At 54.4% G+C, this 26,474-nt stretch overlaps 5 protein-coding genes across 18 annotated transcripts in view; 3 read left to right on the top strand and 2 right to left on the bottom strand.

Moving 5' to 3' along the window:
- QRICH1 (glutamine rich 1) overlaps positions 1-5,203 on the top strand; it is a 54,842-nt gene extending 49,639 nt beyond the window's left edge. For both annotated transcript variants that reach the window (XM_060022459.1, XM_060022460.1), the window contains exons 7-10: positions 1,771-1,879; positions 2,238-2,389; positions 2,727-2,817; positions 4,257-5,203. In XM_060022459.1, coding sequence (XP_059878442.1) covers positions 1,771-1,879; positions 2,238-2,389; positions 2,727-2,817; positions 4,257-4,449 — 545 coding nt within the window. In that variant the 3' untranslated portion in view covers positions 4,450-5,203. The remainder of the gene's footprint in view (positions 1-1,770; positions 1,880-2,237; positions 2,390-2,726; positions 2,818-4,256) is intronic.
- A 248-nt stretch (positions 5,204-5,451) lies between these two features.
- On the top strand, positions 5,452-10,342 carry IMPDH2 (inosine monophosphate dehydrogenase 2). 2 transcript variants are annotated; one of them, XM_060022457.1, is made up of 15 exons: positions 5,452-5,610; positions 6,047-6,095; positions 6,312-6,413; positions 6,532-6,606; positions 6,946-7,152; positions 7,657-7,744; positions 7,818-8,017; positions 8,099-8,189; positions 8,289-8,384; positions 8,659-8,730; positions 9,393-9,536; positions 9,622-9,766; positions 9,861-10,004; positions 10,086-10,169; positions 10,272-10,342. In XM_060022457.1, exons 1-15 carry the CDS (start codon positions 5,513-5,515, stop codon positions 10,291-10,293), a joined length of 1,617 nt encoding a protein of 538 aa, XP_059878440.1. In that variant the 5' UTR covers positions 5,452-5,512; the 3' UTR covers positions 10,294-10,342. The 2 variants fall into 2 exon arrangements, with proteins under 2 accessions (XP_059878440.1, XP_059878441.1); XM_060022458.1 differs by lacking the exon at positions 8,659-8,730 and having other exon boundaries at positions 5,453-5,610.
- Positions 10,343-10,915: 573 nt separating this feature from the next.
- On the bottom strand, positions 10,916-12,515 carry NDUFAF3 (NADH:ubiquinone oxidoreductase complex assembly factor 3). 2 transcript variants are annotated; one of them, XM_060021438.1, is made up of 5 exons: positions 11,970-12,515; positions 11,754-11,883; positions 11,457-11,523; positions 11,262-11,362; positions 10,916-11,184 (listed from the first exon to the last, which is right to left on the bottom strand). In XM_060021438.1, the coding sequence occupies exons 1-5, from the start codon at positions 12,044-12,046 to the stop codon at positions 11,068-11,070; spliced, it is 492 nt and encodes a 163-aa protein (XP_059877421.1). In that variant the 5' UTR covers positions 12,047-12,515; the 3' UTR covers positions 10,916-11,067. The 2 variants fall into 2 exon arrangements, with proteins under 2 accessions (XP_059877421.1, XP_059877419.1); XM_060021436.1 differs by having other exon boundaries at positions 11,691-11,883; positions 11,970-12,510.
- A 1,221-nt stretch (positions 12,516-13,736) lies between these two features.
- On the top strand, positions 13,737-17,846 carry DALRD3 (DALR anticodon binding domain containing 3). 10 transcript variants are annotated; one of them, XM_060022452.2, is made up of 12 exons: positions 13,743-15,028; positions 15,110-15,405; positions 15,530-15,786; positions 15,871-15,950; positions 16,033-16,161; positions 16,470-16,540; positions 16,634-16,695; positions 16,808-16,890; positions 16,981-17,163; positions 17,240-17,353; positions 17,444-17,512; positions 17,596-17,846. In XM_060022452.2, exons 1-12 carry the CDS (start codon positions 14,873-14,875, stop codon positions 17,713-17,715), a joined length of 1,620 nt encoding a protein of 539 aa, XP_059878435.1. In that variant the 5' UTR covers positions 13,743-14,872; the 3' UTR covers positions 17,716-17,846. The 10 variants fall into 10 exon arrangements, 9 of the variants coding, with proteins under 9 accessions (XP_059878434.1, XP_069397256.1, XP_069397257.1 ...); XR_009520872.2 differs by lacking the exon at positions 17,596-17,846 and having other exon boundaries at positions 13,737-15,028; positions 17,283-17,353; positions 17,444-17,511; XM_060022451.2 differs by having other exon boundaries at positions 13,738-15,028; positions 16,634-16,649; positions 16,962-17,163; positions 17,222-17,353; positions 17,444-17,846.
- WDR6 (WD repeat domain 6) lies at positions 17,625-26,282 on the bottom strand. 2 transcript variants are annotated; one of them, XM_060022446.1, is made up of 8 exons: positions 26,115-26,271; positions 19,204-21,685; positions 19,015-19,098; positions 18,801-18,917; positions 18,584-18,702; positions 18,021-18,490; positions 17,891-17,953; positions 17,625-17,760 (listed from the first exon to the last, which is right to left on the bottom strand). In XM_060022446.1, exons 1-6 carry the CDS (start codon positions 26,212-26,214, stop codon positions 18,030-18,032), a joined length of 3,363 nt encoding a protein of 1,120 aa, XP_059878429.1. In that variant the 5' UTR covers positions 26,215-26,271; the 3' UTR covers positions 17,625-17,760; positions 17,891-17,953; positions 18,021-18,029. The 2 variants fall into 2 exon arrangements, with proteins under 2 accessions (XP_059878429.1, XP_059878430.1); XM_060022447.1 differs by having other exon boundaries at positions 17,891-18,490; positions 26,115-26,282.
- Positions 26,283-26,474: the final 192 nt, after the last annotated feature.

Raw genomic sequence — 26,474 nt, 5'->3', positions numbered from 1 at the left:
TGAATTCCTAGCAGTATAGATTGTATAGAAGAGACAGGATAAGGGCTTGTTTCTTCTTCTTTGTTTAGTAGTTTTCACAGTAATGAGTTGGTTCACCAGCTTCCTCCAGCTGGGTTTTTTTTGTTTGTTTAAAGAATCATTGTGAGCTAATTAATTTAAACATAATTAATATGATTCAATTCATTGCACTTTTGTTATCTTTAATGCACAAATTGTCCCATCTTTGGCCATTTGGAGCCTCTTTAAATTGGCTCTTAAGTTCATTTGACATGACCCTACTTCCTTGATTTCTGGTTTGCCAGAATGTTCCAGGCTTATCCTGGACATTTTCTGTCACCCAGTGTGGAATTGATCAGTTCTCCATGGAGCCTGGTACTTTTCAGTGTTAAATGGTATTTCGTTATCACAGTCTGGATGGTAGGGGTGCTCATTGCTCCTTGGGTTTCTAGGCCTAACTAAAAAAAATTAATATAAAATAGATCATTTTGATGCTTTGCAGTTCAGATTCAGAACTATGAGACTTTTATATGTTGTTTCCATCTGTATCTCCTTTTGCCCGTGCCAGGAGTTCTGGTTTTCAGGCATTAAAGTTCACTTTAAGTTGTGTTGTTAAGAAGTGATTATAGGGAAGTGACACCGGGTGGCAGAGTGAACCCAGGGAAAATAGGGCATGCCACGGTATGCCTGGGGCCACTCTTAGGGCTGGCCTTCCCTCCTCCCTGAGAAGGGCTATCTTCTGTCACTCATCCCGCTTAAGATTTGTCTGAGAGCAAGGAAGTTTATCTCATTGCCATTGGGCCACAAAATAGAATAGTAGAGGCCAACATTCCCTAAAGAGATGGAAGTGCACTAATGGAGTCAGAGGGCCAGCTTTGGCAAGAACAGAGAAAAGGAATGTATTGGGCGGATCATTCCCCTGCTTCTAAGAAGTGCCACCCTCACTCCCTGCCTGGAGAATCCTGAAACTCCTGCAGAATGCTGGTGTCTGCTGCTGTTTCACCATGCCCTCAGTCCCTGGCACACATACACTTGGACATTGACTGTTGAATGAACATATGAAGGGGGCTTGATGATCAGCCCAGGTCTCATCTTCCTTTGGTGTAGACCTGCTTGCCCAGGGCTCTTGATCAAACCACTGCCTTAGCCCCTGTCCAGCTTTCAGTTAGCTTATGAACCAGGGTCTTACTGTAAAACTTGCCCTATGGAGGAAACCTATAATAGATCTGAATATCATTCTCCCCTTTTTCCAAAGGGGATGAGAATGGGTTTGCTTTCTAGAGATGGAAGACATGAGAAGTTTAACAAGGGCAAACGGGCATGTATACCAGTTCTTTGGGCCCTGGCCTGGATACCTTTGAAAGTATAATGAAAGCTCTGTACCCTCTTTTCAGAGAAGTTTGCATATATGCAGAGAGGTTGGCTTATACTTTTGGGTGTTTCTGAGGGATGTCCTTCTACCCCATATTAATCTGCAGTTAAAGGAAGAATTAACATCAGGTGAGAGTGATCATGTAGGGCAGTGGTTCTCAAAGTATGGTGTTAGGAACTTGTTGAAAACACACATTTTCGGGTCCTGCCCAGAAACTTGGGTTGGGACTCAGCTGTTTGTGTTTTAACAAGTTTTCCAGATGATTCTGCCATATCCCAGGAAGACTTCTCCAGTTAAGCTTGTACTCCTGTGTGGTACTGTTGTGCTTCACACCTCCCATCCTGCACCTTTGAGGGACTGCCTGCCATCCTCTTGTTGTAGCAGTACTCTGTTCCTCCTAGGCTATGTCCTGCCCAGCCACGTGACTGAGGAGATGCTGTGGGAGTGCAAGCAGCTCGGCGCTCACTCCCCTTCCACCCTGCTGACCACCCTCATGTTCTTTAACACCAAGTAAGTGTTCTAGAGGCTCCATGCTTAGCCACTGCTGGCATCTACCCAGTGAAGAGGGTAGAAACTATCCAGATGGACTTCTAATACCTTTGACATATACTTGAGAGCCTTTGAGCTACTGAAAGCCCTCAGCCCCACTTGGCTACATTTTGTGTGCTGACCAGTGAGGCAGACAGCCTTGCCGGATCCCTACCATCAGTCTTGATAAGATTCCTCCACTAGACAGTGTGTTTGGGTGTGGGCTTGCCCAGATTCTGGGAGTGTGGGCAGTGGCTCCTCTGAAGCCCTGATGGCGGAGGGTAAGTCACGGTCTCCTCCTGGCACCCCTCCCTTTGCCTTGCTTTCACTTGTGGTGCAGATACTTCCTGTTGAAGACAGTGGACCAGCACATGAAGCTGGCCTTCTCCAAGGTCTTACGACAGACAAAGAAGAACCCCTCTAATCCTAAGGATAAAAGCACGAGTATTCGGTACCTGAAGGCACTTGGGATACACCAGACTGGCCAGAAAGGTAGGGGAAAGAGGTAGGGGTTGCAGAAACAGGTGCTACTAGTCCTGCCCTGCCCTTGTGCCTGGGGGACTAGTAATGAATGTGAAGATTGGGATTTGCTGGATAGGAATTTTCCATTCCCTTCTCCCCAGCCGTAAACTTCAAACTCTTCTAGAAGCAGAGACGCCCCAGAAATGATAGCTGCCTTTTCCTTTTATACTCACTGCCCATGCCTCACACCCTTTTCCTTCCCAGTATTTCCTGGTTGGGATGGCTGGAAGCCTAAGGTTTCTAATCTGAGCCTGAGTAAAGGCAGTCTGATGCCATGTCTGTGGTGGTGGTGGGGTATGTTTTATAGTTACAGATGACATGTATGCAGAACAGACGGAAAATCCAGAGAATCCACTGAGATGTCCTATCAAGCTCTACGATTTCTACCTCTTTAAATGGTGAGGAGGCTCTATTGTGACTGGGTGACGCGCGCGTGTGTGTGTGTGTGTGCGTGTGTGTGTGTGTATGCGCACGTGCCAAAGCATTCTCTAGTCACAGGCAGAGTAAAAACACACTTCTGAAAAGCTAAATATAGAAGCAACCTTATTGGTTTTCCCAAAGCATGTGCCCAGCACTGCTCCCTTATGGTCCACTTTCATGGAGAGAGGATGAAAGTAGAGGGAGGACAGTACAGAGAGGCTGCCTCTGTCACATATTGAGCATAGCCCTGCATCTTCCTGGCCTTGACCTTTCTCACCAACACTTGTCAATCTAAGGGGAACTCCTTTCCTTGGCTTTCATTCTCTCTTGCCCCTGCAGTTTGGTATATCGTCTTAACAGCAGTGCCAGAAGATCTTTCTACATTGTAGGTCTTGCCGTGTTACTTAGATTAAGACCTTTAGTGGTTTCCTTTTACTCTACAGAGAAAGACCGTAATCCTAATGTGGCCAGCAGGGCCTTTCATGTACTCTCCCTTGTTAACCTCGTGTCCGTGTAGCTCTTGGCTCTCTAGCCACACTGGCTCTTCTCCACTGAAGGGCATCATGCTCTCCCTTCCTCAAGACCTCTGCACAGAACTTTTTGCTGTTGGGCAAACCCTGCCACCCCCTGCCTGTTTAGCTAGTTAGCTCCTATCCATCCTTAAAAGAGCTTTATTAGGGAAGCATTTCCAAATTCCCTGCCTGTTCCCTCCGGCTGTTTCTTCTGTAACCCTTACCACTGTTTGTTATTTTCTTTGTCTTTATGTAACTGTTTAATTGCTGTCTGTCTCCCCTCTTACCTGTAAACTCCATAATATAGGGACTCTTGGGTCTTATTCATTTCTTTTAATATCAGCACCTAGTGCAGGCCTGGCACACAGTAGCCCTTTGATAAATCTTGAATCAGTGGATGAATAACTGTTAGAGGATGGCATGTGCTCAGTACTTAAGAGAAGTACAGCACAACGTTGAGGGGGTGTGAGTCCAGGTAAAGGCCCCAGCATCATAGCCAAGCTGAGAAGTCAGAGTCCCTCAGATCAAGTTGAGGAATTATCAATGGATGGAGTAGAGGAAACAACATAAGCAAAGACTCGGAAATAGACTTTCTGGGTGCTGAAATTCGTTCAGAGTGGGATATGGTTGGACTCAAGTAGATGAGCCCTGGGAGCCCTAGTCAGAGGAATCACACCTGGCAGTGTGTGAGGGAGGAGCAGAAGATGGGCAGCCTAACACTGGCATTTGCAGTAACTCCAAAGGGACTAGAGTTAGTGTGTGTTGGCTGCATGGAATTTAGGAGCTGTGCCACCATGCTCTCCAGAGCTTCCCGTCTTTTGCAGATAGCATCTCTTCAGGAGATTCATGGTGGGAGGGTTGAGATCATGGTGGTTTTACCCAGCTTTTACCCATGTATTCTTCAGCCCCCAGAGTGTGAAAGGCCGGAATGACACCTTTTACCTGACGCCTGAGCCGGTGGTGGCCCCCAACAGCCCAATCTGGTACTCAGTCCAGCCTATCAGCAGAGAGCAGATGGGACAGATGCTGACTCGGATCCTGGTGATACGAGAAATTCAGGAGGCCATTGCGGTGGCCAACGCAAGCACCATGCACTGAGATCCCTCAGCCATGGTGCAAGGGAGACCATCCAGGAAAAAACGGACACTTTCACACTAAAGAAGAGGCCTCCATTTTTTTCTTTTCTTTTTTTATTGGTGTAGTTATGAACCCTTTCAGACTGCTTCTATTTCAAATGTAAAAGGAAACTTTGCCCCCTGTGCATCTTCATAAACCTGCTGTGGCAGACTTCTCAGCCCATGGGGGCTATGGGTTTCCTGAGAGCCAGATGTCCTAGACAGTTGCTGGCTGACTTTTTGTGTGTGGGGCCTGAGGAAAGGGCTTGGACTGTTAGGAGAAATGTCGCCCCTTCCCTTCCTCCAGAAAGATGGAATTAATGATGGATGGACCCTCCAGGGAATCTCCCCAGCTGGCTTCCACTCTGACTGGCAGACTTCGCTGACCACAGGGGAGCCATGGTCTTTTCTTTCTTCATGCTCAGACATAAACCTAGCATCTTAATGGAAGGAAAATGAGGGGAACTTCAATTATGATTTATTAAAGACAATTTCTATTACACCCTCCTTTATGACAAGTGACATTTTAGATGTTAAAGTAAAAACTTTACCATGTCTTTTTTTTTTTTTTTTTTTGGCCTAACATTGAGGCCTTAAACCTGAGGCTTCTGTGCCTGATGGAATTCTTGTAACATACACTTGTGTATCATATAAAGATACCACTCTGTTTCTCTTATGTATTCTTAATCTAGTTGTTTATTAAGAATGACAAGCACGTCTTTTCAACATGTTAGTGAACAACGCCTCTTCATTTGGGAGGAGCCAGGCGGGGCAGTGGCAGCAAAGCCTTGCCTGTTGGACAGGGCGAGGTCCTGCGGGAGGGGGTAGCAACAGGAAACAGCCCTAGGGCGTGCTATGCGCCTGCGTTCCCTCCAGCCAGCCCCGCCCTAGAAGTGTACGAGCTCTGTACGAGCGTGCTGCGTCCTGACGTCGGCGACGCGCTGGGCGCGGTGACGATATCGGCGGGTTTATATTGGCGCGGCCCAGAAGGCGGAGGCCTCTGCGGCGACGTCTTCGGAGACGCGCGGCCTTGCCCCGCGCTAGCCATGGCTGACTACCTGATTAGCGGGGGCACGTCTTACGTGCCGGACGACGGGCTCACGGCACAGCAGCTGTTTAACTGTGGGGACGGCCTCACCTACAAGTGCGGGCCTAGCGGGCTCACCTGGGCCAGGAGAGGAGCGGCGCGCAGGGTTGGGAGGCCGGGTGGGGCTTCTATTGAGCCCGCTTGGCTCGGGCGTGGGGGACAGGTTCCGGAAATTCCCCACCCATCTCAGGTTCAGTTTGACAGGTCTGAAGCGGGCGGGATGGAGGAGGCATCTTGGTAGTGCCTGAGATTTCCAGGTTAGAAACTCCGTTCTCTGGGCACATGGAGTTGTCAGGATGCCAGAGGCGCTGATGACAGCTAGGTGGCAGAAAAGGTCCGCTGTCTCCATCTCTACCTTGTTCTCTGCCTTGCTTGTGTTACTCGGGCTAGGTTATTTCCCTCTCTGCCGGAATGCCTTAAGAGATGATTTATGAGGATGGTGTCTCAGGCTGCCATAAGCCTGACCCTTACTCCCAATTCCCCTCCCCTCTAGTGACTTTCTCATTCTCCCCGGGTACATCGATTTCACTGCAGACCAAGTGGTGAGTATGGACAGGAATTGGATCCTAAGTATCAAGGTTGGATAAAAGTGCTGCTGTCCCCTCTCGGCTATCTCAGTAGATTGGTTTTGGGGGTGGATGCTATGGAATGGTCTTACTGGCATGCAGGTCATACAGAGCACCTATTTTGCGGGGAACATGGCACCGCCCTGAGGTATATGAGGTGCTTTTGCACATTAGTTGGCCTTATTTCTTTAGGACCTGACCTCTGCTCTGACTAAAAAGATCACTCTGAAGACCCCACTTGTTTCCTCACCCATGGACACAGTCACAGAGGCTGGGATGGCCATAGCAATGGCGGTGAGCACTGTGGCATGTGAGGGCAGAAGCAGGGGCCCCATCTCTCTTTCCCACGGGCATACAATCATGCCACTCTTCTTGTCACTTTTCCCGTGTTTTCTTTCTGTGTATCCTGCAGCTTACAGGTGGTATTGGCTTCATTCACCACAACTGTACACCAGAATTCCAGGCCAATGAAGTTCGTAAAGTGAAGGTCAGAAGGGAAATGATCACTGTCAAGAGCTCCTGGGAATTGCACTGAGGTGGAGTAGGGTGGGAGTGGGGGAATTATTCTGATTTAGGATCCTTTCTTTCCCACTGTGGGGGTTCAATTCCTGAGGAGAGCCTGAGACCCTGTGTCTTAAAGCAACAGAAGAGGGCCAGGTGTACAGTGCCCTGCAGTGCACTCATGTCTCCTAGCTCTGGGTTTGAAGTGTTTGTGTGGTTTGATCCTGTGGCACTGCCAAAGGGGGAGTTGGCACAGATCCCAGGCTTCAGACCAAAAGTCTGATGAAAGTGGTTCAGAAGTGCCCTTTTTCACCATCCCTTCCAGAAATATGAGCAGGGATTCATCACGGACCCTGTGGTCCTTAGTCCCAAAGATCGAGTGCGGGATGTCTTTGAAGCCAAGGCCCGGCATGGCTTCTGTGGTATCCCCATCACTGACACAGGCCGGATGGGGAGCCGCCTGGTGGGCATCATCTCCTCGAGGGACATTGATTTTCTCAAGGAGGAGGAGCATGACCGGTTTTTGGGAGAGGTGGGTGCCACTGACAGAGCACAGGCAAACTCTGACAGCCCAGGTTAAAGATAAAGTCTTCTGTTCTGTTGTCTGAATGGCAACTCTGAGGGCCTCTGCTGTCCAGGAAAGATGAACACCTGGCTAAGTTTCTGACCCTTTCATGGGGTTCCTGCATCCCTTCCCCACCAAAGGCTTTCAATCTGCCCAAATGTTTGCCAGAATACCCAAATTTTTTGCCACACCCAGAGTGGGGGCTGTGCTCAAGGACCAACTTCAGCCTCCTCTTGTCATTTCTCCGGTGTGGCTCTTTCTCCACAACGTGCTCCATGTACCTGATGTCCTTTCTACTAAATTCTCACTCTTGCCATTAGATTGCTGCAGACTGTTGGGTTTACTTGAGGGTAGTCTGGGTGCAGGTGTGTAAACATGGTGGTCTTTGGAACCTCACCCCTGAGTTAGGGCAGGGTCTGTTGGGAGGCCTGATCTCCTATTGCTGTTCCTCACAACTCCCCTCTCTTATAGATCATGACAAAGAGGGAAGACTTGGTGGTAGCCCCTGCAGGCATCACACTGAAGGAAGCAAATGAAATTCTGCAGCGCAGCAAGAAGGGTGAGTCCTAGAGGTAGGAAGTGTTCTGGAACCAAAGACCAAGGTCCTGATTTATGTCCTGCCCTGCCCCTAGGAAAGTTACCTATTGTAAATGAAGATGATGAGCTGGTGGCCATCATTGCCCGGACAGACCTGAAGAAAAACCGAGATTACCCACTGGCCTCCAAAGATGCCAAGAAGCAGCTGCTGTGTGGAGCAGCCATTGGCACTCATGAGGATGACAAGTATCGGCTGGACTTGCTAGCCCAGGCTGGTGTGGACGTGGTGGTTTTGGTGAGCTGCTGCACAGGCAAGGTGGGGTGGTAGGAGCAGCTGTCATACCACAGTCTCATTGGGACTACCTTCCTGTCTCAGGACTCTTCCCAGGGAAACTCCATCTTCCAGATCAACATGATCAAGTACATCAAAGAGAAATACCCCAGTCTCCAAGTCATTGGAGGCAATGGTGAGACAAGACTGGGCACTGAAGGATGTGGGGCGAGAGTGGGGGAGCTAGGCTCCCACGTAGACCTTCATGTGAGCCTTCCCCTGTTCCTCCCTGCAGTGGTCACAGCTGCTCAGGCCAAGAACCTCATTGATGCTGGTGTAGATGCCCTGCGGGTGGGAATGGGCAGTGGCTCCATCTGCATCACTCAAGAAGGTAAGAAGACTTTGGCAAGGCCCTCAGAGACCTGGCTTTAGCAGGGCCCTTAGCCCCACATGCCCTGGAGCCAAGCGCTCTTACGGGAACTACATTGAGTCCTCCAGTAGGGGCAGCCCCAGGGCCAAACAGGCCCCTTGGATGGGTAACATGCTGGAAGTAAGACGAGCTCTCGTCAGTCTTCACCTGCCACTTCCCCCACCCCCGCCTAGCCTGGCCTCCCCCGCTCCTGCTCCGTGCCCTCTCTAAACTCTGGTCTGTTTGTTTTATTTAGCGGCTCCCAAGATCCCTCCAGACATAAAGTCCCACAGCCCCAAATGCCCTTCTACTGTCACGGGCTGCTATAGTAAGTCCGGCCCGGTCCACTGGCCCGGCCCAGCTGCCCACTGCCCGGCTGCTTGGTTGACTGTAGCTGTAGCTCCCGGGGTTTGTGGTGCTGACGGGTGGGCAGGGCAAACTGAATGACAGACCATGGTTTTGGGAGCTGCTCAAGAACACAGCTCCCTCCTCTTCCTGGGGTGTTTGTAGGGCAGGACCTCCACCAGGTAGGCCCTGCTCTGCCCACATCTCCTGCAGTAGGCACAGCTTAAGGACCAACTCGGGGGCCCACTCTTCCTTCCACATGACCACTGCCCTGATCTTGCCTGAGCTGCCCACCATGCAGGGAGCAAGGGGTGGGTCTCTGGGTACTAACTGCACGGTGACCCCTACCCCACCTGATATCAATTGGGCGGGGCTTTCCCGGCTGCTGACTGCATGTGCCTGAGGCTGCCCTGGGCCATGCACATATGCATGCGCACATGCCAAGGGTGAGTGGGGGCCATCACAGCTATTTGTACTGTTTAAGGCTGATGGGGCAGCAGCCATCCCAGACAAGACTCTTCCTCTACCAGGCTGCAGTCCTGGTGCAGGTGTAACTGAGAGCTCCTGGGTGCTGATTTGTGGCCACAGAGCCTCTTGCCTGTCCCCACTAACGCCACCCCCATTTGTTCCTCCATGTCTCAACAGTGCTGGCCTGTGGGCGGCCCCAAGCAACAGCAGTGTACAAGGTGTCAGAATATGCACGGCGCTTTGGTGTTCCTGTCATCGCTGATGGAGGAATCCAAAATGTGGGCCATATTGCCAAAGCTTTGGCCCTTGGGGCCTCAACAGGTGAGGCCCAACATTCAGGGATCCTAGTGGGTCTCCTTCCCTAATGCCATTCAGGATCTTCCCCCAGCATTCCTTTTGTCCATAGTTATGATGGGCTCCCTCCTGGCTGCTACCACTGAAGCCCCTGGCGAGTATTTCTTCTCTGATGGGATCCGGCTAAAGAAATATCGGGGTATGGGTTCTCTCGATGCCATGGACAAGCATCTCAGCAGCCAGAACCGATATTTCAGGTGGGACAGGCAGGTCAGTTGCCCTATGCTAACCCTGCACTGGCAGCATCATCCATGTTTCGACTTTGCCTGTGTTTCCTGCCTCTCCCTGCAGTGAAGCTGACAAAATCAAGGTGGCCCAGGGGGTGTCTGGGGCTGTGCAGGATAAAGGATCCATCCACAAATTTGTTCCCTACCTGATTGCTGGCATCCAGCACTCCTGCCAGGACATTGGCGCCAAGAGTTTGACCCAAGTCCGGTAAGCTTAGGGAGCTGGGACATTGGGTAGAGGGCCTGGTCCAGGGCCAGCTACCCACATCTGACTTCTGCCTCTCTTCAGAGCCATGATGTATTCTGGAGAGCTCAAGTTTGAGAAGAGAACATCCTCAGCTCAGGTGGAAGGTGGTGTCCACAGCCTCCATTCGTAAGTGACCAACCCTCTCCACTCCTCTGTCCTTGGGGTGGAGGTCTCTTCCATGCCTCCATGCTCCTGCCCTCACCTCACAGCTGGTCCTTCTGCCAACAGGTATGAGAAGCGTCTTTTCTGAAAAGGGATACAGCACACCCTCGGTTTTTCAATAAAAGTTTGAAAAAAAGTGATGCCTGATCTTTGAGGTCAACAAGTAGGTGGGGCTCTGCAGCTGCCACCATCACAGATACACAAAAACAAAGCACCTTCATTTCCAGAGAAAGCCTCATGCCCCGAGAGAAGGATGCTTCAAGGAACTGGAAGTGGCGGGTAGTACTAGATTAAAAAAGCCCCTCCTGAGGCATCTCAAAAGGCAGCTCAGACCCAAGGGTTTGGTCTCAGAAATTGCCTGTGGCTGCTTAGGAAGGGTCACAGAACAGTCCATGGGGCTTTGGACTGGCATCCACGGGGCCTCCTGCTAGCCCAAAGTTTGGCCACCATGCGATCAGGTTGAGACCCACGTACACATTCTCTAACTTGAATCTCTAAAAGGACCTCGTGGAGAAAACACAGAGGTCCCCTCAAATCTGCATGTCAGCAAGTAGATAGATATACAGCTTAGAACAGGTGCCTATACTGTCTCCTGGCCTCTGAGAGGCCAAGCAGTGTAGACAAATAGATGACCCCTTGGTTCCTTCACAACCCCCTCCAAGAACTCACTAAGCCAGCAACTCCTGGCCAGCAACACACCTAGTACAAAATCAGAGAAGTGAGTTAAATTATTAATTTGCTGGCAAACAAGACAAGTGTTACAGTGACAAAGGGGGAGGGGCTAGTGAAAGCTTTGGGAACCCCTGCATTCTGCAAAAGGTGCTAGGGCCCTCCTGGATGGGTCAGGTAAGTTCCTGGTGGTTCATTCTGCAGCTTGGGCCAGAGATGTGAGTGCAGCCCCACCAGGTGGGGGAATGAGAGCAGCTCCTGTCACTCGGCCTTCATGACACAGGAAGTTGAAAGTGGCACAGGCATTGGGCTGCAAAGAGAAAGCCAGCATCAGCTGGGCTAGTGCTAGGCTTGGGCTCCCCTCCGCATCCCAAGTCCCAGACATACTGTATCCTGCACTTCCACAGCGATGCCCCGCTGCCTCATGGCTCGCAGCAAGTGGGACTGCAGCCGCTCAGTCCGGTCTCCAGTGCCCACCACAACAATCTCTAGGGAAGGACGGACATGGCTAGTCTACAACCAGGTCTGTCTAGAGGGTGGCTTTCTGGGGCTAAGCACTTCAGCCCTCCCCTCCTCCAATACCTATTCGGGGCTCCAGCATCCAAAAGAGAGAGAAGCTTTCCTCGGTGATGTCCTGGTGGGAACCTACCTGTGTGGGGAGGAGACAAGTTAAATACAAGTCCACCTAAGTTTCCCCAGAGACCCTCTACTTGCTCCAGTGCGGGGCAAAAGAAAAGCCAGGTGTGCCAGGGACAGAATCAGGGGGCAGGCCTGTGACTCTGGCCCTCGGTTTCCTCACTGCAGGGAAGGGCTCACGTTCCACTGCACCACCGAGTGTGGGAGCAGCGCACAGGGCCCAAGTACGCGATTTCCGTTGACCGTGAAGCCGCGGCTGTTGTAGCTGTCGATGTACATATCGTGCGGGGACTCGCGCTGCAGCAGAGAGATGCGCGTCCGCTGGTACAGTTCGTCATCCGCCGGCGTGAGCCGATGCCCACGCCGCGGGGCCCTGCGGAGAGGTACGGTCAGGGTCTAGGGCGCCGGGAATCGCCGGCCGTAGGAGCGGGTGGTCAGGGATGCTGGGTCCGGGCTCACCATGGCAGCTGCGCGGGCGGACAGCGAAGGGCGAGCCGCGCTCGGTACAGGCTACGAAGTACGAACGCGGCGGCCATGGCGGACCGGCGTGCAGGGAGGCTGGCGCAGGCACAGCGGGGTCATGGCGTCACCAAGCCTAGCGCGATTATAGCGCCCCCAGCGTCGCGGAGGGCACCGCGCAGCTCGGCCGGCCCGGCGCGGGAGAGAGGAGGGAGCGGGCCAGGGGCCTCGGTCCCATAAGGGTGCGTCCCCCAACGCGGCTCCGGTGTCAGCACCTGCCGTCCGCCCCTCCCCAGACCCCCGCAGGCCGTCCTGGAGGAGCCGGACACCTGGTGGCGTGGCTGGCCTCAGGGCACTGCCTGGGCCCCAGCCGCGGCCTGGCCCCCGGCTCTCAGCCATTACGCCGGCCTCCCGGGGCCCGGGGCGGGGCGGCCGAGCACCCGTTCGACTCCCGCACATCTGGCCAGGGCGTGGCGTCAGCTCCCAAATCGCTAATCCCGGCTTTAGAGAGTCGGGTTCCGAGGGCGGGGTAGGCAGCTCAAGTTTCCCTCGGTTATCCCCCCCGAGTCCCGCCCCTCCCTAACCGTCACAAGCGCGACCGTTGGCGCCGCGGCCGCGAGTCGCACGGGGCGTGGTTGAGCATGGATTGGCCTCTCCAGAGCGCGAGGGGGCGTGGCTGGTTGGTTTCGTCTTAAAATGGCTCCAAATCTGCGGCCAAAGCAAGCGGAAGGGGACGCTTTGATAGGGTACTTCTAGGTGCTCGGCGGCCGACCGGGCCTAAACCGGACCAGACGTTGAACTAGACAGCGGCTGGAGCATCGCCTTGTCCTCGCTCACTTCGCTTGCGTCCCGAGAATTCCTTGCGCCCCGTCTTGAGCCGAATCAGAAGGCCTACTGGCGTGAGAATCGCTGGCGCCCGCGCAGGTTCTGGCATCTCCGCGCGCCCACCGTGTGTTGGCCTCAGGGGCACATTGCCGCGTCTGCCACCCTCGGGACGGGGCTGGCGGGAGGCTCGACACAACCGAGGACGGTCGCAATGGATTTCCGGGAGTCCCGTCGCTGCCGTGCGGGCCCATTGGGCCCCTAGCGCTCCGGGCACTGGCAGCGTCACCGGACAAAGGGTCCCGGGTGCCGGGGTGTCCCCGAGTAGGGTTTACTTCCCCTCCGATCCCACGGGCGCGCGTCCCTCTTGGTTGATCCCGAAGCCCGCCCCGCCACCGTCACTGCAGTGGCCCTGACTGCATGAGACCAACAGGACTAATCCTACCCCGCGGATCTAATCCGGATCGGGACCTGGTCCCGGGGAAGGCCCCCACCACCCATATTGTTTGGGGGCCTAGGTGAGCGGCTTATTCCCCCAAGACTTGGTTTCACCTCCTGAGTCCGCCGACTGGGAGTGGGGGGTTTTGATCTGGCCCTAGGGCGAGGGATAACCCCCTCAACCCCCCCCCCCCGGCTGGACAGCGGGCAACGGAATCCCAAAAGCAGCTGTTGTCTCCAGAGCATTCCAGCTGCACTTGGATTTCGTTCCCTGCTCTCCTGCCTGAGCAGCGTCCTGACCCAGATGGAATGGGCTAGCCCCTGATCCCCAGACATACTTTATTGGGTCGCTCTGGTTTCCGTCCCTCTCTCAGGTGCGCCCTCAGGCTAGAAGTGACAGGCGTAGACGTCGGAGAGCCGAGGCGGTGGCCATCTCTGGAGCCCGAGGTACCATTGGCAAGGGAGGGAGGACCCAGGGCCTCCGTATAGGGCTGCAAATGGCGGTGAGTCCCCCAGGGCAGCCCCAGCCCGCAGCTCGCTAAAGATAGCCTTTCACTTCCTGGGGTAAAACCACCCCCAACCGTCTTCATGCACCCAGAGTAGCTGAAGTCCCCAGCTCCGCCTCGGGGCCCCCAACCCTGTTAGCAGCTGTCCCCGGGTCGTGCGCGTGACGCATGGAAAGCGCTTTGGAATGACACGATCACTCCCGTTGAGTGGGCACCCAAGAAGCCATCGGGAATGTCGTGTCCGCCCAGTGCTCTTTCGGCACTTCCCAGCAGGGCCTTGCAGCCCTAGCCCAGAAAGGGGCCTTGCGAAGCTTTTCCTGCGCCTAGGCTTTTCTCCTTTCCGAGCTCTGGTTATTCTCACTGCTCCAGGGCGGAGATCAGGGGTTTGCCAGTGATCTGCTGCACAGCGCTCTACGGCGTTAGGTTCAATCCCCATTAAAGAAAAGAGAAAAGGGTTATCTAAGTTACAGTGAAGTGAAGACATTCAGGAGCCCTGGTGGGACAGAGGAAAGAGCATTCTCACTGGTAGAGGAGTGGGGTGCTCAGAGAACTGTTCTTAAGCTGGGTCTTCTCATGGTCACGTTGTTTATTTGATCCACAATGGCTGGTTGCCTAAACCAGGAAGTGGGAGGATCCATCAGTGGGCATTTTTTAGGAATAAAGACAACCCATATGTCAAAGGAGGGAATGCTTGCAAATAACCCGAACCTGGAGAACACAAATTGTCTTAAAAATGTGAGTTTTTCAGTAGGTCATGAAAGTGGCTTTAATGTTAGCCGCCCTATTTCAGTGAGAATCCATTTGGGACTTTTGCCGTTTTGATCATGTGTAAATGGAGGAAATGAAACGTTATCACAAATACATAAATGTAAGACTTAGGTTCTTTCCCTGGTTGCTACTGCGGGCGACGGCGAGAGAATCCTAGGCCCGTAGCGTACCCAGAGATTTCGGACCCGGAGCCGAGCCAGGCTGGTGGGCCACGCGGAGGCAGCACTGGAGTCGTAGGTCGAGCGCACCTGTGCACTCACGGGCCGCAGCCAGATCCCCGCCCCAACCAATTGGCCCTCCTTGAAGTTCGACCTCGAAATTTTGCTTCCGGTTCCTTGCTTCCGGTTCTGCCTACTCCTTCCGGTCGCCATGCGCCTTGGGGTAGAGGAGACGCTGGGAGCCCTCAACGCGGCCCTGGGGCCGGGCGGCCCAGTATGGTTCAAGGAGACACGCGCCCGCCACCTGCGTGTCCGAGACTTCTTGGCACCGCGGCGCGCGCTGGAAGCGCGCTTCGGGGACGACCAGGTGGGCGCGAGCAGGGCGGGGACGTGCGGCCCGAGGTAGCTGAGAGCGCTGCGACCCGCTCACTAGCTTGTCTTCCTGCAGGTGCCGGAGCGCGTGGTTCACGCCATCGTCGGCCTGCAGGGTCCTGGCGTGGCCCCGGTACTGAGCTGCGCGCCAACCCCCGCGGGGCTGGCGCTCCAGCTGCGGCGGTCCGCCGTCTTCGAGCGCGTCCTCGGCGCCGTGGCCGCCTATGCCGCGCCCACCGTCCCCGCCGCCCCGGGCCCGCGCGTCGTCCTGCACTGCCCGGCGCTGCGCGGCAGCCCCTGCGCCCTCCGCCTGAGCCAGCTGCGTGCCGTGCTCGTGGCCGACCACCTGGCGCGAGCTTTGCACGCTCACAGGTGAGCTGGGGCGCGGGCCCACAAAGGAGAAAGCGCGCGATGGGGGCCCGAGAGCCGCTGCGGGTGGAAAGTGGGGGATAGCTGAGCCCGGTGCTCGGGCTGAGGCGGCCGCCTCGCTTCGCAGGGTGAGTGTGCGCCTAGTGCCCGCTGTGCGGGACCCGCACATGCCGACCTTCCTGCAGCAGCTGCGGGTGGACTGGCCCGCGGTCTCAGAGAGAGCCGCGACCGAAGCCCTAAGGAGCCGCGCGCTTGCAGAGCTCACCCCTGCCCGTAACGCGGAAGCCCTGCCCCCTGGCGCCCTGGGCCGAGTGTACTTGAAGGAGCTGGTGGACGAACGGGGACGCACAACTGGCTATGACCCCAAGCTGGACAGCTGTCTGGGTAGGACCCGGAGCCTCGCAGGGCCAGAAAGTAGTCGGGCCCCGCACTCCCCGCCGGCCTCAGCCCTGTGTGTTCTCTTCGCAGTGACAGAGGATCTGCTCGCTGTGCTGGCGGAGCTGCAGCAGGCTGTGCAGGATTGGGCTGAGGACAGCTCCCTAGGCCTGGTTAGTGACTGACACCCCACCCTGCAGGCCTCTAGCAAACCAGATGTCTTGTGTCCCCGGCAGTGACTGTCCTACCCTATAGGCTGCGGCCCCAGATGCTGGTGCAGATAGCTGCATGGTTGTACACGTGGTGAGCTGTGAGGAGGAGTTCCAGCAACAGAAGTTGGACCTGCTTTGGTGGAAGTTGGATGACCAGGCTCCTCTCAGACAGGTAGGTTAGTGATGGTGGCTCCCCACACCAATCTCAGAGGGCCCTTGAAACCCACTTGTTAGTTGATGGGTCCAGAAGGTGATACTTGACCTTGGGGAGATGTTAGGCTTGGTAAATGGGCATGTGTAGCAGGTGCTGGGAGAGCTCTCTGGAGGCATCATAGCCCAGAGAATACTGAAGAATAGGTTGAGGAGGCTACCCTGTGGGGATGGAGGTTCTAAGGTAAAAAGCTGGGGGAGTCCAGGAACCAAATTTAGGTTCCTGGAGGGTATTGCCAGCTGGCTGAGCCCCTGCTATCTTCCTGACAGAAGCACCTGGTCTGTGGCCCAGTGAAAGTAGCTGGTGCACCTGGCACCCTGACTGCCCCCGAGTACTACGAGTGAGTGAGGCTGGAAGGAAGGCCACCAAGCCAGGGTAGTTGCGGTGGGGGACTCTGCCCCCTGGTCCTCCTCTCACTCTTTTCAAAATGCAGGCTCCGGCATGCCCAGGTGTGCAAGGCCTCAGCACTGAAGCGCGGTAGGGACCTGGCACAAGGTGCGCCTGGGAGACCCTGGCTGTGCTTTGGGTAGGGGAAGGTCATTTGCCCCCCTGCCCCCCCCTCGTTCCCTGCCTGTAGAGACTGATTAACTGATCCATACTCCTTCAGACTCAGCCTGGATGGAAATCTTCAGGGTTCTCTCTGTGGCAACCATTAAGTTTGAGATGCTCAGCACAGCCCCACAAAGTCAGGTGAGCCTGGGCGCCATGCTGGGCCAGGGCTGGGGGGACAGGGTGTGCAGTGGCTGTCCCTCCCTCTGCAGCTGTGCCCTTATTCCTCAGCTTCTCTTGGCCCTGGCCGACAGCAGCATTTCCACAAAGGGCACCAAAAGTGGCACCTTTGTCATGTATAATTGTGCACGTCTTGCCACACTCTTTGAGAGTTACAAGTGCAGCATGGAACAAGGTCTGTACCCCACCTTCCCACCTGTGAGCAGTCTGGATTTCTCTCTGCTACATGATGAGGTGAGTGCCCCTCTTGGGTAGCTGTCACATGTGGGAAGTTCAGGCCTTTCCCTCCCAGCACCCTTCTCCCCCACAGGGTGAGTGGTTGCTGCTCTTCAACAGCATCCTCCCCTTCCCAGACCTGCTGAGCCAGACAGCAGCCCTACCCTGCACAGCCCCAGGGCTCCACATCACTGCACGCACAGAGATGGTAAGGCAGAGGACACTGGGACGGACTGCACACACTAGTCTTTATTCTGGGGCACAGAGACAGGCCAGTGACTAAGTCTCTTGTCTCTAGGTGTGCAAGTTCCTGGTACAGCTCAGCATGGATTTCAGCTCATACTATAACCGCGTACACATCCTAGGGGTAAGTGCACAGCAAAAGGGCATATGTGGGGGGGTGCAGGGGAAGCAAAGGATGAGACCAGCAGGCCCCTTTCTCTCCTCCAGGAGCCTCGACCACACTTGTTTGGTCAAATGTTTGCCCGTCTGCAGCTTCTGCGGGCTGTGCGTGAAGTGCTCCACACCGGGCTGGCCATGCTGGGTCTCCCTCCACTGAGTCACATCTAAGGCCACAGAGGCCCCAATATCTGGGAATGTCCACAAAGTCATCAACTGAAAGGGAAAAAACCCACAGATTTTGTTAGAGACCCGGAGCCAAAATAAATTGCTTCTGTGACAAAGTTTTGTCCCATTGTGGGGAGTGGGGCATATTCTTGGTCTGCCCAGGTGGCTTTCAACTCACCTCCAGCTCCTGCTCTTGAGTCAGGAGCCCGCGGCTGCCTCTTCCTCCCCTCAAGGCACACTGGGCATGGGCACAGATAGATAGTCACTCTGTCTGTGAGCAGGCCCCATGCCCAGCATGCCGGCCACCGCGGGACATCTCAGTCATACCAGTTGTAAACCTCAAGGCCCTGGCCCCCAAGAGCACAGCGGTGGCCAAACTCGGGGCTCACGGGCCAGCAGTCCATGTCGGCCACATCTGCTACGTGGTACACTGTACTGTTCATAAAGGTGGGCTCACCATGCCCCAGACGCCAGAAGGTAAGCCGTTGGTCGATGGAGGCTGAGACCATGAGGCTTGGGCTTAAGATCTTGAGGCCTGTCACATGGGCAGCATGTGCACAGGGGAGAGAGTATTCTTCCAGCACTTGCAGCTGGGGCACCAGCTCAGCACCCCCCACAGCCTCTTCCAGCTCTGGCACCTCCACAGTAAGCACAAAGACGTGGAGGGAGCCATCCTCACTGCCACTGGCCACAAGATGGCCCTCACGTGTGGGCAAAGTGTGCAGGCTGTTGACACCACAGCTGTGAGCCTGGAGAGTCAGGCAGGGGCTGCCCAGCCCTGGAAGAAGATGGTTGTCACTACCCAGCTCAACACTTGGCTGAGTGCACTGGGAGGTGGGGGGACAGCCACAGTGGCACTTTAGCTACTCACGGTAGGGAAGCCCAGGGTCTGCTGGAGGCTCCAGGGCAGGAGAGCCATGGTCCAGCACAGTGGTGAGATCCCAGAAGGCCAGGCTGCCATCCGTGGCTGCACTGCACAGGAACAGTCTCCTGGTAGCCAGGAAAAGGCAGCTGGGTCAGTGAGGGGGATGGAAAGCAATAGGAGCCCCCACCAAACCCATGCAGGACCACCATGCAGCCCCTCTCACCGCCGCTGATTGGTTGCCTCGTGTGTGAAGGAGTGGACCTTGAGCACACAGCGCTTGTGGTGGAAGGTTTCAGCCAGGAGCTGTAGCCGCTGCCCAGAGTCCTGCAAGAGAAAGAGCCTGGGGGGTGCAGAGGATGGCCCAGCTCAGAACCCATTCTAAACATCCCTACATCCTTTTCTTTTGTCTCCAGGCCCCCTAGGTCCTATATGCTCACCTCACTGCCCCATCGCTACAGGCTGCAGCCACAAGGGGGCCAAGGCCAGGCCGGTCGAGCTCACACACGGCTAGGGACATGTACCTGCAAGGACAGTACACAGCCATCAGGCAGAGCCTTGGAGCAGCGGCACAGGGCTTGCCCTGCATGCCCCCCCACCCCATGCTCCTGTCTGACAGTGCACCTCACCTGGTCTCTGGGTCCATCTTGATCATCCGGTGCCGATTGCGCTGCCGGTCCCAGTACTCATCCAGCCGGTGAGACGAAAGGTGCATGACATGGCAGGCAAGGCGGCTTGGGGTGCTGGGGTCTGGGCTGACCATGATTGTGAAGCAGTGCATCTCAGCCCTGCCCCCCGCAGATACCACATGGGCAGTCAGGCCAGGCCGAGGATCCTGAGGGCCACCTGGGGTGCCAGTGCCCCACACAGCCACTGCACGCACCGAGGAGATGTGGTTACAGACAGCTGTAAGCGCATGGGCTGAGCCTGTGGCTGTGGGGAGTGCCAGGATACAGACGGTGGTGTCCTCGCTGCACGTTATCACAATGTCGATCAGGCCAGGGCCCTCACTACCGGGCTCCAGGTGGTCAGGCTGCATGAAGCTGGGCACCCCAAATTCAGGCCCCAGGGTGACGGTGCCCACACGCTTTACACAAGTGATCTCACGGCCATGTAGGCTCTCCCGGAGAATCACATGTGGCCGCGTGCAGCCACCAAGAGCCCGGTACAGCATGACATCCCCATCCTTGAGGTAGGCAAAAGCCATAGCTGCCTCGGTATCAGAGAAGGCCCAGGAGCGATGCCCTCCACCACAGTTGATAATGTGTAGCTTCTCATGCGACCGGGGGCTCCACACCACAAACTCGTTGGCGTGGAAACCCAGGATGACCATGCTCCCATCAGCCACCATTCGGAGCCCAGCCACCCAGTTCATACCTCGACAGGATTTTTGCCTTAGGACTGGCTGGAGTTGGCCACCTCGCACCAAGAGCTGGTAGTAGGCACCATCACGCCCTGTAGTGTACACGTAGCCACCATGGCAGGTGACTGAGGTCACACCCTGTTTCCCATGCAGAGAAGGGAGGGTGGACACAGGGCCCCACTCAGCCAAGGTGTTCTCACTCCCACCACTGCCACTACCCATTCCAAGTGCTCCAGTACCAGCCCCAACTTTGCCTCCGACCCCAAGATCCTTGAGCAAATCTGGTCGGGAGGGGAACAGCAACACGGAGCCCCGGCGGTCCCCGCACACCAGGAAGTCGCCCGGGGGTAGGAAGGCACTGCATGTGTGCCATCTCTGCTTGCTTGGAGGTAGGAGGTACCGGCAACGTTCCTTGACAAAGATGGCCTTGCCAGAGGGCGCAGCAGAGATCTCTAGGCAAGCCACCACACCACCAGGGCCCGATGCTAGCAACAGAAGCTCCTCGTAGCCACGCAAGGCCCAGCTCAGGCTGTGCACCTTCCCATGGAACAGGGTCAGGTCCACAGCTGCAGTTGGAGTGTTGATGGGGACAACCTTGACATGACCTTCCCCATTGGCCATGGCACACAGTCCGAAGCCCTCAGGACCAGGGGCTGCCTCCAGGAGGCAGTAGGACTGGAAGCACTTGTCCTCCAGCAGCTGCTCCCAGCACTTGACCTCGAGGTCATAAAGGTACAGGGCCCCTGTATCAGTCACTGCCAGTACTCGCCATGAGCCAGCCAGCGTCACAGCCTTGAGGGCACCTGGCCTGCTATGGGATTTGAAGCAGAGGGTGGAGACCCCCGAACCCGGGTACCCACGCCCCATCAGGTGCCATAGCCGAATGCCTGAGTCATCGCCCCCAGTGATCACCCAGGCCTGTCTCTCATGAGCAGCTATGGCCCGGATCCCACGGCCCTGGTGGCCCCGAAAGGCCTGGAGGATTTCGCCTTCGTGGCTCCATACCAAGCAGACGCAGTCTTCTCCTGCACTGATAAGGTAATTTTCTAGGAGCTTGACCTGCCATACACGGGCACTGTGCCCAAAGCAGTGCCCAATATTCTGCACCCGACCCCCAGGCACCCGCAGGTCACCCACCTTCCAGATGCGAACACTTCGGTCTTCTGAAGCTGTGGCCAACAGGCCTTTGCTTTCCAGGTATGACATGCTGAAGATGACACCCACGTGCCCACTAACCCGTCGGTCGGGGGCTACTGGCTTATTGTCTATTAAAGCAGCTGCTGGGTACCAGACCAGGAGCTGGTTGGAAACGGCACCCGCCACTATGGTCAGCTCCTTCCAGGTATCTCCAATCAGACAGGCTGAGGAGAGGGTGCACCTGTCCGTGCAGGGCACGTCCTGCAGCATGCACCCTACCACAGGGTCATACAGCACCACTGAGTTGTGGCCCAGGGCCAAGGCCATGTTCCCCTCAAGCCAACGGGCATCCCAGATCCAGTCAGACATGTTCCACAGGCCAGAACGCCAGAGCTCCCGGAAGCGGCCCTGTCCCCAGCCAATTTTCACAATTCGGAGTCCCTTGCTCCCAAACACCGCCACCATGGCCTCCGAGTCAAGGTCTCCGTTGGGCTCTGGTCGCACTCGGAACCCATGAATAAGATAGTGGCCAAGCAGGTTCTGCACTCGTTTCATCATCCGCAGATGTCCACCAAAATCCAAGGTGTACACCAGGACATCTGGCCCCTCACCTGGACAGAGGCAAAGAGCCGCATCAGAACCCCTCACCTAACTCTGACGAGCCATGAAGAAGAGACAGGGAGCAGGGAAAATTCTCAGTATGTAGCTTATGAATATATTAGGTCACTCAGTCCTGCAGGCTTGAACCTTGGAAAATCCTTGGTCTCACCTTCAGCTGTACCTTCAGTGCTGACTTTCTGATCCCCTCATCAGTCACCCATCACATTCAATTCAACCATGAATTCCTCAAACTCAGTCTCCTCCTCACCCCACCTAACTTCTCATGCTTCAGACAGGAATCCGCTCAGCTTTAGTCCCCAAATCCTTGGCCTCATTTACCTCTACATGCATTCTTCCCACTTCCACCTCCCCCAGGGGAGAGGCAGACCCAGTAAGTCAATCTTTCCACCTTGGGTCCACAGCAGAACCCCTCCTGATTTCCAGGAGCCGTAATGCAGTCCAAAAAAAAAAAAAAAAATTGCAGAACATCGATTATAAACCAGACAATGAACTATATGCTGCAGTAATGAATAAAGACCCTGCTCCTGTGGATTAGGAAGACATTAAACAATATCACACAACAGATGGCTAAAAAATACATGAAAAGATGCTCAACATCACTAATTATCAGAGAAATGCAAATCAAAACTACAATGAGGTATCACCTCACACCGGTCAGAATGGCCATCAACAAAAAGTCTACAAACAGGGAATTCCCTGTCGGTCCAGCGGTTATGACTACACGCTCTCACTGCCGAGGCCCCGGGTTTGATCCCTGGTGGGGGAACTAAGATCCCACAAGCTACGAGGCACGGCCAGAATAAAAAATATATACAAATGAACATATTTACAAAACAGAAACAGACTCACAGATTTCAAAAACAAACTTATGGTTACCAAAGGGGAAACGTGGCAGGGAGGCATAAATTAGGAGTTTGGGATTAACATACACACATTACTATATAAAAAACGGATAACGAACAAGGACCTACTGTATAGCACAGGGAGCTCTACTCAATATTCTGTAATCACCTATATCGGTAAAGAATCTGAGAAAGAATGAATATATGTATACGTATAACCTAATCACTTTGCTGTACACCTGAAACTAACACAACATTGTAAATCAACTATACTCCAGTAAAATTTAAAAAAAACAAAACTATGCTTACAGGGTGGGGGAAAGAGTGGGGGGAGGGATAGATTGGGAATCTGGGATTGACATGTACACACACATATTTAAAATAGATAACCAGGGGCTTCCCTGGTGGCACAGTGGTTAAGAGTCTGCCTGCCAATTCAGGGGACACGGGTTTGAGCCCTGGTCCAGGAAGATCCCACGTGCCACGGAGCAACTAAGCCTGTGCACCACAACTACTGAGCCTGCGCTCTAGAGCCCGTGAGCCACAACTACTGAGCCCATGTGCTACAACTACTGAAGCCCGCACACCTAGAGCCCGTGCTCCGCAACAAGAGAAGCCACCGCAGTGAGAAGCCCTCGCACCGCAACAAAGAGTAGCCCCCACTCACCGCAACTAGAGAAAGCCCGCGCGCAGCAACAAAGACCCAACACAGCCAATAAATAAATTAATTAAATACTTTAAATAAATAAATAAAATAGATAACCAGGGGACTTCCCTGGTGGCACAGTGGATAAGATTGCACACTCCCAATGCAGGGGACCCGGGTTTGATCCCTGGTCAGGGAACTGGATCCCACATGCATGCTGCAACTAAGAGTTCACGTGCCACAACTAAGGAGCTGGTGAGCCACAACTAAGGAGCCCTGGAGCTGCAACTAAGACCCAACGCAACCAAATAAATAAATATTTTTAAAAAACCAAACAAATAAAAATAAAACAGATAACCAAAAAATATATAAATAAATATTTTAAAAAGTAATAAAATAACCAACAAGGACCTACTGTATAGCACAGGGAACTCTGCTCAGTACTCTGTAATAACCTAAATGGGAAAAGAACTTGAAAAAGAATACATACATATATATGTATAACTGAATCACTCTGCTGTACACCTGAAACTAACACAACATTGTTAATCAACTATACTCCAATATAAAATAAAAATTAAAAAATAAATAGGGACTTCCCTGGTGGTCCAGTGGCTAAGACTCTACGCTCCCAATCCGGGGTCCCGGGTTCCATCCTTGGTCAGGGAACTAGATCCCACATGAAGCAACTAAGAGTTTGCATGCTGCAACTAAGAGTTCTCATGCCGCAACTAAAAGATCCTGCATGCCGCAACTGAAGATCCCACATGCAGCAACGAAGACCCAGAACAGCCAAATAAATAAATATTAAAAACAAACAAACAATATCACACAAGTAAACTACATAGTTATAATTTTGGTTAAGTTCCAAGAAAGAACTATATAGGTTGCTTTAAAAATATAAAATGGGGGGGGTAAAAAAAAGGATATAAAATGGGAAAGTCTACTCCAGTGGTTCTCAACAGAGGGGCAATTTCCCCCCCCAGAAGACATCTGGTAATGTCTGAAGACATTTTTGGTTGTTACAACCGGGAGTTGTGTGTGCTACTTGCATCTAGGAGTGGAGGCTAAATGATGCTGCTATACATCGTACAATTTAGACAGCCCCTCACACAAAGAATGATCTGTTCCAATATATCAATAGTGCTGAGACTAAGAAACCCTGGTCTGATCTGACCAGACTGGGTGAGTGTCTGGGGAGGCCAACTGGAGGACAAAACATTTAGGCTGAGGAATCAGGAATCAGCAGCAGTTAGTCAAAGGAAGAGCAGGCAGGAGTGAGAGGGGGTGAACCTTCCGTAGCAGAGGAAACAGCAATTCTGATGGCCCTGAGGTGAGCAAGAGCTTTGGGTAGTGTGGCTAGAACAGGAAACAAAGGGCTCAAGGATGGGCTAGAGAGAACACTACTGAGGGGGTCAGGGAGGCATAGGTGCATGGCCTCAAATTTGATGGCAATAAAGGTAGAAAAAATAGATGCCACATGTATGAAGTGCAAATCAACCAGACTGGCCTAGGGAACAAGGTAGATTCTTGGGCTTGGGCACCTGAGTGGCTGGTGTTCCGTCTGCTGAACAGTATTTCAATTTGTAGGCACCTGTGCACTTGACAGCAAGGGCTGGGAATTCAGATTGTAGATACACATTTAGACTATCAGTACACATGGGTGGGATTTGAGAACTGTCAACATAAAAGTCACTTTGGAAGTCACAGGAATAGGTGAATTCACTTTAAAAACTTTCTGATCTGAACTTCCCAAGCCATTCCCACGCTTAATACCTTTCAATGGGGCTTCGCCACTGGGACGTTATGCCCTTAGGGATAGAGTCAAATCTAGGCCTAAAATAGACTGGCCTCTGTTCATTTCTCCAGCCTCTTCTCCTAGACCACCCTCCCCTCCTACTGAAGCCTCATAAGAATTCCCTCTTTCACACAAAGTGACAAACTCAGTCTTAAGGCCTTTGGCTTGCTCACCCTCTGCCAGGAACCTTCTCTTCTAGTTTACTTCTGCGGTTCTTCAGCTTTCTGCTTAGCTATCCTCTCCTCCAGGAGCCTTAGGAGTTTAGCTCAGTGTAGGAACCTTGGGCTCCCAGAGCCCCCACACCACATCAAAATTGGGCCATCCCTCGCCCCATCCCCCACCCCCATACATCCATCCCCGTTAGGATTGGTAGCAGCTCACTCAAGGCTTGACAGCCAGTGCTCTGCCTTGGGACCCTTATCAAACTCAGCAGCACCATCATCGGTCACTAGTGGCTTCCAGTCGAGCCTCACCGCTCCTCAGGTCTCTGCCGCCTCAGATCCCTGGCCTCTGCTACCCGAGCCGACCTTCCTCGGAGGGGCATCGACATCAGACTTCCTGGAACCCAACCATCTCGGGAGAGACTGAGCCTCCGCACTGGCCTACTCAGAAAGGTCTCGTCCTCAGCTTCCCGCGACCCCATCCTGGTCAGAGGCTCTTCATCTCCACCTTCTAGGTAAGAGCCTCACCTGCCGCACTCTCACACCGGAGAGGCCACACCCCCTTCTGGGCCTTGCCCACCCCCGAAAGGCCACGCCCCGGGCTCTGGACCCGCCCACGGGGGGGGCCTCATCGCCGACCTACTCGCCGAGCCCCCTCAGGAGAGGCCCAACCCATCGAAGCGGCCACAGGCTTCTCTCATTCCCTTCCCCCGCCCCCGCCGACCGCGTTTCCCCGCTCCTTTTTGCCGTCCCACCCGCCCTCTCCGCGTCACCTGCAGTTTATGAAAGGCCTCGGGAGCCACCTCAGTTTTTTGTTTCCTGGACTCCTCGGACCGCGCTTCAGCCCCGCCATCTCCGGGCTCCCGCCCGCCGCCCGTCCTCCTCCTCGGGGCATCCCTTTGTTCTTAAGGCCGCTCCCCAGGCGAGCGTTCAGTTTCTTCTCCGCTAGCGCGCGCCTCAACCAAAACTCACCCGCCAAAAGCCGCTCCCCCACGCACTCCAGACCCGTGACCGGGAGGAGAATGAGCTCCGAGGTTGCCCTCGGCCAAACGTAGTCCTCGTGAGCGTCCATGTCAGTCTCAGAACCGCTGCAGCTGCCACGGTCAAGAAGAGAGCCGAGCTCTCGCGAGACGAGCCTTCCCGCGCGCCTCGCTGCAGCTCTACAGCGCCCGTAGCAACAGGTAGCAGAGGCAGGGGCGCCTGCCGCCGGGGCCCAATGACGACGACTCTCCGCCCCACGCCGTCCGGCTGGGATTGGCGGGGCCGAATCGCCCTCCCCTCACGTGACGTCGCAGCATGCACCCGGCCGCGGCGCCCCGCCCCGCCCATTAT

Source organism: Delphinus delphis, chromosome 10 (assembly GCF_949987515.2).
Source record: "Delphinus delphis chromosome 10, mDelDel1.2, whole genome shotgun sequence".
Lineage (NCBI taxonomy): Eukaryota > Metazoa > Chordata > Mammalia > Artiodactyla > Delphinidae > Delphinus > Delphinus delphis.
The sequence above is the reverse complement of the archived record's forward strand: the minus strand, read 5'-3'. Positions and strand labels throughout refer to the sequence as shown.